This window comes from Camelina sativa, chromosome 14 (assembly GCF_000633955.1).
Source record: "Camelina sativa cultivar DH55 chromosome 14, Cs, whole genome shotgun sequence".
Lineage (NCBI taxonomy): Eukaryota > Viridiplantae > Streptophyta > Magnoliopsida > Brassicales > Brassicaceae > Camelina > Camelina sativa.
In genome coordinates this window covers 30,986,672-30,996,215 of record NC_025698.1, presented here as the reverse complement: position 1 = coordinate 30,996,215, position 9,544 = coordinate 30,986,672, and the positions used below count along the sequence as shown (strand labels likewise).

The 9,544-nt window shown below is 37.8% G+C and overlaps 2 protein-coding genes and 1 non-coding gene across 4 annotated transcripts; 2 read left to right on the top strand and 1 right to left on the bottom strand.

Moving 5' to 3' along the window:
* On the top strand, positions 389–2,310 carry LOC104743002 (pentatricopeptide repeat-containing protein At1g55630). Its single transcript, XM_010464115.2, has 2 exons — positions 389–476; positions 569–2,310. The coding sequence occupies exon 2, from the start codon at positions 717–719 to the stop codon at positions 2,157–2,159; it is 1,443 nt and encodes a 480-aa protein (XP_010462417.1). The 5' UTR covers positions 389–476; positions 569–716; the 3' UTR covers positions 2,160–2,310.
* Positions 2,444–2,525, bottom strand: TRNAS-UGA. Its single transcript has one exon. It is a non-coding gene; the product is annotated as a tRNA-Ser (tRNA).
* On the top strand, positions 2,640–6,805 carry LOC104743001 (chloride channel protein CLC-f). 2 transcript variants are annotated; one of them, XM_010464113.1, is made up of 8 exons: positions 2,640–3,299; positions 3,404–3,806; positions 4,342–4,536; positions 4,752–5,206; positions 5,332–5,436; positions 5,742–6,167; positions 6,259–6,491; positions 6,602–6,805. In XM_010464113.1, exons 1-8 carry the CDS (start codon positions 2,838–2,840, stop codon positions 6,672–6,674), a joined length of 2,352 nt encoding a protein of 783 aa, XP_010462415.1. In that variant the 5' UTR covers positions 2,640–2,837; the 3' UTR covers positions 6,675–6,805. The 2 variants fall into 2 exon arrangements, with proteins under 2 accessions (XP_010462415.1, XP_010462416.1); XM_010464114.1 differs by having other exon boundaries at positions 2,886–3,299; positions 3,391–3,806.

Sequence of the window (9,544 nt, the reverse complement as noted above, 5' to 3'; positions counted from 1 at the left end):
CAAGATTCTTTTGTTTTACTTGAATAACATAAAACTTTTAATGACTTTATAAAACTCTTAATCCAATAACACTAGATTTATCAAGATTTTAGATAACTTTTTACAAATCCACAACCAATAACACCAAATTTTTAAAGAGTTTTTAAAAGTCTTGATTGAATAACAACATATTTTACCTAACTTTTAAAGTCATTAAAATTCTTTCTAAATCCTAAACCAATACCTCCCCTAATACATATTTACTTTAAGCAGAAAAAGTAAAAAGAAAAACAAAAAAAGTGGTTCCCACGTTGGCAACGTTATGGGCTGGGCCAGCTTGATTGAAGGGCCCATATAATTCGGGTCGGATCCTCTTTCAGAAGTGTGTGATTCGGTTTCGGCGATTTCATTCTCTTCTCCTCAAAAACAAAGAGCAAAAAGAGAGGCAACAAGACGACTCTGAGTGAGTGGAAGGAACACTTGATTGATTGATTCAGGTTCGTTCTATTTACCATTCTACCCTCTTCAACTCGTCGATTTCAGATGGAAACCTAAATTTCAAATTTGCTTTACTCGCCGGAACATATAGTTTGATGGGTTTTTGCGATTTTGGGAATCCGAGGCTCGCGGTGGTGAGATTTGCGTCTTTGAATATAAATTTAGGTTTCTCGAGGCTGCTTAGTTCGTTTAAGTGGCAGAGATGATGAAGAGACCTCAGTTTTGGATTAAGCTCAAATATGATGAACGGTGTTATTATTCAATCCGGCACAAGTGTTGTAGTCCGTAAAGCTTCTCGCTTTCTCTTCACATCGAGGAAGTTTTGCAATGGTAGTAGCATCGGTGGTGGTGTAACCGATGATGGTGTCGAAGAGCCCATGAAGATAACATGGGAATCTTCTGAGATGGATTGTGGGGTTTTTCAGGAGGAACATGGTGAGAAAATCTCTGTTAGGAGAAGGTTTTTGGAGAGTGCTAAGCTCGGTGCGTCTCGTGTTCTCGATACTTTACAGCAAGATTGTCCCGGGTTCAATACGAAATCAGCTTTAGATGAGTTGAATGTTACAATCTCAGGGCTTTTGGTGAGAGAGGTTCTTGTTGGGATCTTAAGGACTCTGAGCTATGATAATAAGCCTAGGTGTGCTAAGCTAGCTTACAAGTTCTTTCTGTGGTGTGGTGGACAAGAGAGTTTCAGGCACACGGCGAATTGTTATCATTTGCTTATGAAGATATTTGCAGAGTGTGGTGAGTATAAAGCCATGTGCAGGCTGATTGATGAGATGATCAAAGATGGTTATCCAACTACAGCACGCACGTTTAATCTGTTGATATGCACTTGCGGTGAAGCAGGCCTTGCTAGGGATGTCGTGGAGCAGTTCATCAAGTCGAAGACTTTCAACTACCGACCTTTCAAACACTCTTATAACGCCATTTTGCATTCTTTGCTAGGGGTGAAACAGTACAAGCTGATTGATTGGGTTTACGAGCAGATGTTAGAAGACGGGTTTTCCCCGGATGTTCTCACTTACAATACTGTAATGTTTGCAAACTTTAGGTTAGGGAAAACAGATAGGCTTTACAGATTGCTCGATGAAATGGTTAAAGACGGGTTTTCTCCTGATTTGTATACATACAACATCCTCCTCCACCATCTAGCAACAGGGAACAAGCCTCTCGCTGCTCTTAACCTGCTAAATCATATGAGGGAAGTAGGAGTAGAGCCTGGTGTGATCCATTTCACTACTCTGATAGATGGGCTGAGCCGAGCTGGGAAGTTAGAAGCTTGCCAGTACTTTATGGATGAAGTGGTGAAAGTTGGGTGCACGCCGGACGTTGTTTGCTACACTGTTATGATTACAGGATATATTTCAGGCGGGGAGCTCGGGAAAGCCGAGGAGATGTTCAAAGAGATGACGGAAAAGGGGCAACTCCCGAATGTTTTCACATACAATTCCCTCATCCGGGGGTTTTGTATGGCGGGAAAGTTCAAAGAGGCGTGCTCGTTGCTCAAGGAAATGGAGTCAAGAGGGTGTAACCCTAATTTTGTGGTGTATAGTACTCTGGTGAACAACCTAAGAAACGCAGGGAAGCTTTTAGAGGCTCACGAGGTAGTCAAGGACATGGTGGAGAAAGGGCATTATGCTCATTTAATTTCAAAGCTGAAAAAATATAGAAGATCCTAGTTTTTGGTTTTTGTTTCGAAGGCGATTTTGTGATATTGATTAAACAAAATGTAGCTGTTCTTAATTTTGACGTTCATTATCCTGTCGCAGATATGTTTCGACACAGTGATGATCTTACAAAACAATCAAATAAAATTCTTATTTTGGTTGTTCTGTACTGTAAGTTTCTTCTTTTTCCCCAGTGACTGTTGTATACTTGAATGAGTTAATAATAACAACTGTTTTGCGAAACTGAAATAACCAACAAAAATTAAGCGCAGGGAAAAAAAAAAGGCAAAATATATCGTCGACAGCAGGGTTCGAACCTGCGCGGGCGAAGCCCAACAGATTTCAAGTCTGTCTCCTTAACCACTCGGACATATCGACTTGTGGTAAACAAATCAATTAAAACTATATCTATATTAAGTAAAAACTTGAGCCCAGTAAAGGCCCATAATATCTGACTTGAATCTTCTAGTTGACACTGAAGGTTCTCTTTACGTACGACTCCTGCCGCGTGTTTCGTTATCGAGACGGTAAAAAACCTCTCGGAATCTGAATCCGATCAAATCTGAACAACACCGGCGACGAATCTCTGAGCTGTAGTCTAAGATTTCTTCCCGGAGAACGTAATTGATATCATCGTGAACTATCACGGCGAGGAGATGATGTGTTGTTAACGGCCAATTGAAATAAGATATGTCATCGGCAGGTGCTGGGGAGTACAACGAAGACAGGCATCTGTTGCGATCGACCGGCGTTGAAGACGGCATTGGAGGAGAAGATGGTGATATCGATGTTGAATCTCAGTCCCCGGCTGTCAGAAGTGGAGCTGGAGGAGTTAGGGATCTGTTTAAGCATCTGGATCGGAGATTTTCACTCTCAGGGCGTCGTTTAAGCTTCAAACGGATGGAGAATAACAGAGTCGATAGAGAGCGCCACAATCCGTCCTCTTCTTCTTCTTCCGCGTTTTCGGCTGGAGAAGAAGATGGCGGTGGTGGTGGTATCAGCAATTTACATAACGTCGATGATCGAAATGACGAGTACGGGTTTGATGAGGAAGTGCTCGGAGATAGTGCTCCACCTGAGTGGGCTCTGCTTCTCATCGGATGTCTTATAGGTGTTGCCGCTGGGATTTGTGTCGCCGGCTTCAACAAAGGGGTACGATCATTTTATCAGATCTCGATCTATATTGATTCGATTTGAATTAAGCTAATACTTTTTTTTTTTGAGTGCTGATTCAATAGAGTAGTGTATTTGTCTAGGTTCATGTCATTCATGAGTGGGCATGGGCTGGTACTCCCAACGAAGGTGCTGCATGGCTTCGTCTACAGAGACTAGCTGACACTTGGCACCGGATTCTTCTAATTCCGGTCACTGGGGGTGTTATAGTAGGGATGATGCACGGTTTGCTCGAGATCTTAGACCAAATCAGGCAATCCACTTCTTCTCAGAGACAGGGACTAGATTTTCTTGCTGGTATTTATCCAGTGATTAAGGCCATCCAAGCTGCTGTGACCCTTGGTACAGGATGTTCACTGGGTCCTGAGGGACCTAGTGTCGACATTGGAAAGTCTTGTGCCAATGGTTTTGCACTCATGATGGAAAACAACAGAGAAAGGAGAATTGCTCTCACTGCAGCTGGTGCGGCTTCTGGGATTGCATCTGGTATAATTTTACGCCCCACCTCTTCTCTTATGCACCTTATGAATTGGTTTTGATGGATACTTGGTTTGTCAAGGCACGGAAACAGAAACATAGCTCCTTCACTCAACTCAAGTATATTGCTACTTAACATTAGCTTTAACCTGATGACTTTTATCAATAATTGTCTATACTCTATACTAGGTCCTGGTATCATTTTGACTTATCGCAATATTTGTGGCCCCTCATTTTCGCTCACTCTCTTGGTCCCAGAAATGTTTATGTACTATATAGCCTGCAAATGTGCTTAAAATGTGCCCCTATGGATCTTAGGTTCTACTACTAGACAAATCATCTTGCTGGGAGTAACTTCTGAATAATAGTATACGTATGGCTATTTAAAGTATGATTCGTGGGTAATGGTTTTCTTACTAAAGATAAGAGCAGTAAGAGAGGCTCTATGTTTCTTTGTTTTTTTAAGGCAGGAACTCAGTTCGCTATACTTTCACTTGTTTATTGTCAGAAATCTGATTTTATTCGATCTTTATTCTCGTTACAGGTTTCAATGCAGCAGTGGCAGGTTGTTTCTTTGCTATTGAGACCGTTTTAAGACCTCTACGTGCCGAGAACTCGCCTCCGTTTACCACTGCAATGATTATATTGGCCTCTGTTATATCTTCGACTGTGTCAAATGCACTGCTTGGGACTCAATCAGCTTTTACAGTTCCCTCATACGATCTGAAGTCCGCTGCAGGTATGTTTTTTTCACTGTTAATCTGTATGGCAAACCTTCCAGTTAGTCTTACCGTATGATTTTTTGGAACTTATGCTTTAGTGTCCTGATGGATATTTGATAATGTGATTTATCATAAAGAATCTTGGTAGCTTTAAATAATGAAGGTCAATATATATTTGCTTCATCGAGCATTTTGTCTCTAAATTTACAAACATGTTTTCAATTGTCTCCAGAGCTCCCTCTGTACCTGATATTAGGCATGCTTTGCGGTGCTGTCAGCGTTGTTTTTTCTCGCCTTGTCACGTGGTTTACCAAGTCATTCGACTTCATCAAAGAAAAATTTGGTCTTCCCGCTATTGTGTGCCCTGCACTGGGTGGTTTAGGAGCTGGAATCATTGCTCTCAAGTACCCTGGAATTTTGTATTGGGGGTTTACAAATGTTGAGGAAATCCTGCATACTGGAAAGAGTGCCTCAGCTCCCGGAATCTGGTTATTAGCTCAGTTAGCCGCAGCCAAAGTTGTGGCTACAGCTCTTTGCAAAGGATCTGGGCTTGTAGGCGGTCTATATGCACCAAGTTTGATGATTGGTGCTGCTGTTGGTGCTGTGTTTGGGGGTTCGGCTGCTGAGATTATTAACAGAGCTATTCCTGGTAATGCTGCTGTTGCTCAACCACAAGCTTATGCTCTGGTATTGTATTTCCTTTGTCGCAGGCCCTTGCTTCAGTGCAGTTTTTTAAAATATATTTTATTACTGTTCAATTTTGTTCTTTTGAAATCTGACTCATTGAAATGCTGTCGTTTTATGTGATGCAGGTTGGAATGGCAGCGACACTAGCTTCCATGTGCTCTGTGCCCTTAACATCAGTATTACTGCTGTTCGAGCTAACAAAAGATTACAGAATTTTGCTTCCCCTCATGGTAAATTTTCTCTTTCCCGCTCAGTTTTAATGGTGCGTATCTTGTAAATTCGCGTAAGATGGGCGGGATTCATTAAGATAGTCCTAAGTTTGCCCGTTTAGCCAATCAAGCAGTAAAACCCTTGTTAAAAGTGTGAAATATACCACTTAAGATGTCGCTGTAATATTATGTTTTTAACTAGAGGTCCAGAGTTAGTTTGCATGTAGATAAAAACATTCTGTTTCCACTTGACATGCTGCATTCTGGTTCATATTTTGATCAAGTTGTTCAGGATCTGCTCTCACTGTTGATTTCTCTATTAACAGGGAGCGGTTGGTTTAGCTATATGGGTTCCCTCTGTGGCAAACCAAGGCAAAGAGAGTGATTCATCTGAAGGTCGCAACACAGGAAGAGGATACTCTTCTCTTTCACCTTCGGAGCGTAAAACCGAAGGTGTCTGGAGACACACGGATAATGTTGACTCCCTTGAGCTCACCGTCATGGAGAACCCTGACCATAAATCCTTTTTGGATGAAGAAACTATTCTGGAAGACTTAAAGGTTTTGCGGGTTATGTCAAAGAACTACGTGAAGGTTTCTCCGGGAACAACTCTAAGAGAAGCAAGAAATATCCTTATGGACAGCCACCAAAACTGCCTTATGGTGGTCGATGAAGATGAATTTCTAGCCGGGATCCTAACTCACGGCGACATCAAAAGATACTTGTCCAATAACGTCTCTACAATCTTAGATGTAAGAAGTGAAACAAAACAAACTCCCTCAGTCTCATCACTCTGCTCTTTAAATCACGGTTGACTTGAAATAAGTCTTTGTCCCTTGGCAGGAGAATACATGTCCGGTTTCTTCAGTGTGTACTAAGAATATAACATACCGAGGCCAAGAACGCGGTTTGCTTACTTGTTATCCAGACGCGACGGTTGGTGTAGCCAAAGAGTTGATGGAGGCAAGAGGTGTGAAGCAATTACCTGTCGTAAAACGAGGTGAAGTAATTCACAAAGGGAAAAGAAGGAAACTGCTTGGCCTTCTTCATTATGACTCTATTTGGACTTTTCTCAGGTAAAAAAACAGAATATGTTCCTTTTTACTATTAACTTAAAATCTAATTTGACCAAAACCAAAGTTAATTTTTTTTGGGTTGTTTTTTTTTTTTTTGTTTAATCACGCAGAGATGAAATGAGTCGTAGGAGATCGATCAACGACCGGAGAAAAGACAAAGAGGTTGGTGCAAACGGGCATTGATTGGGTTTGTGCCCATTTGGTATAGGTTTTTTTTTTTTATCTTCTTCTTTTTTATATTTTTGAGGTCCAATTGATTATTACAACGAGGAAAACATGATCGTAAAAATAATATTGATTACACCTCTTTCTTAGCTCTGAAATTATTCTTCCCACCAAAAGTAAGACACTCATATATAGTCATATTCATATACTCCATCAAACGAAATCAAGTGAAATAGATCATAGATGCTACATTTGTTGGGCAATCTCCACTTTTAAAATTCTTGTTACTAAATTTTGGATACGACAATTTATATAATCGAATTTTTTTATATCGCAATTATTCACTGTTTCGTTAATTTACTAATATCTGCTAGCTCATGTTTGAAAAATTTCTCGAAAATTACGTTTCTTTTGCATGAATGTGATGTACAACTGTTAAAGTAAAGTTGGGACTTAAAAATCTTTAAAATGTTTATTCTTGATGAGTAAATCATCTACAGAAAAAAAAAAAAAAAAAAAAAAAAAAAAAAAAAAAAAAAAAANATCCACAAAGATAGCGTAATGACTGATAATGGACCCATGGTTTGCACTCAAAAGAGCTTTTACAGTTAAATTTTGTTAAGAAAAAAAGGGGCAAAAATCAATAAACAGTTGACTAATTGATTGGAATGTGATTGGATTTTGTTGGCCATATATTGGTAAGTGGGTGTGAAAAAAAATTAAAATTGCTTAGCCTTTTCTTCATTATTAGGTCGGTCCTTAATGTCAAACAAAATTATCAAAATGTATAAGCGTAATCATTTTGGATATGTTATCTAAAACAGCTATATATATGTGAACCTTTTTTATATGAAAGCTTGAAAGATGTCAACAGACATGCATGAATTCGTCAAATTTTCTTGTACCTAATTTTAATAATGATACGTTGGAGACCATTAAAATGTCCTTTTCCGCCTTTTTTATTTCTTCTTTTACAAGTTATGGATTAATAAAAAAAGAGAACATAAATATATACATATAAAAAAGGTGATTTGTAATTTAGACAAATAAGACGAATAATACTGGATTGATTAGCATATGGGTCATCAATAGATTTATAGTCGTTTTCATGAAGTCATCATCCACCTTTCATTACACACACACACACAAAACCAATTACATAGTTTGGTTAAGGATGGTTACTGGATGGTTATATATATTATACATGCAACTGAAAATTAGAAAATAGTTTGAAATATAATTTATGAGAATACTGATCAAGAGTTTTTGTTTTTTTTATATTTCCTTCTTAATTAACAACTAGTTATCAAAAAACTTAGTTGTTAAAGGAAAAAGAACGAAGAAGAAGAGTCATAGATTTATGATTGTTTTAGCTACAAAAGTCTCATGTTTTAGATTTAGGAAATTAGGAGAGTGCACAAATGTTTTCTTTCAAAACACTATTTGTAGTCCTTTGGTAATTGAATAATAATCACACTATACATAAAATATGTATATACAAAAATTAGTGGGCATGGGGAGAATCTTTTTAGAGTAGAAATAATATGCGCTCGTGCGGATGAGAATACTGACAAAATCGGTACCCGGCCCAACCCTACGGCCCACGCGCGACGAAACATGTTTCCAGCTTTTCATAAAACCCCCTGCTTGTTTTATTTCTTTTGTTATCTAACCTATTATTATTATTAATTTGCTCGCCTCCCTATAGTTTTTTTCCAAAATTTTCCGACCCTATTGTCATTTACATTGGACATCACACAAGCTAAAATAATTTGAATAACATAAGCTATTTCCTTTTCCCTATTTTCTATGCGTATAAACTATAAACTATGTTCTTTAACATTTCAAGAAGTTTGTTTGTCTTTTTCTGGTAATTTATACTTTATAGCTCATTTTTTATGATTCTTTTTTTTGTTTTTGTCAAAATCTCATTTTTATGATTCATGCTTCTATTTTTTTGTGTTTATGTATGTAGTGTAAGAAGCTGTATTGATATATTATAGATTTTATGGCATTTAGAGTAAAATTTTCAACAATTTATTTACATAAAATTCGAATTGGATTTAACAAACACTTATTGAACTTGTTCTATCTAGTTGAATCAAATGTGTATTATAAAGAGATATTTAGGTGGCTTCTCATTGTTTATAAATGCACCTTGAAAGACTAACTAACAGAGCTATATATATGTGCTAAGGTAAGAAATTGGATTAAATGCTAAGGTAGCAAAAAGTTAAGCGGCAACTACATAAATAAATATAAAACACCGGGCCACAAAGAACAATATTTGTTGAATGCTTTATCATATTAATAAGGGGTGATAGTGCTTCGTGCCGTGTAGGGTTAGAAAGTCGCATAAATGCGTAGAAACATACGAGAACTAAGGAAAAAGTAGGCCTTTATCGTAATAATCGTCAAACTTATCATATTTTATGTTCTTTGTATTAGGTTAGGGGGGTTACTACTATTTATATATGGGAACGAGAGACCTATATGGCTATATATATATATAGCTATACCACCTATACGTGCCGGTTAATTCATCTAACCCCAAAAAAGTGAAGATAAAGGCAGATAATTATTTATTAGGAACGTTATTGAATCGAATCCAAGTGTTTCAAAAAGTCCAATTTGAGATTTATCACCAACGGGCAAAAGAGAAAAATAATAGCTGTTGTACAACATTTGCAGATTAGTAAGAGTGTTCGTAATTGTAGGTAATAAATCCTAAATAATATCTCACATTTTTGGTCAGTGGAATGGTAAATTGATTTGGGACAACTCATTATTATAGTACTCAGTAGAATATGTACACTAAGAATCTTAAGCTAACTTTTTCTTTGTAAATCAACCCAAATATACATTCATTAGTGAGTTAAACATATACT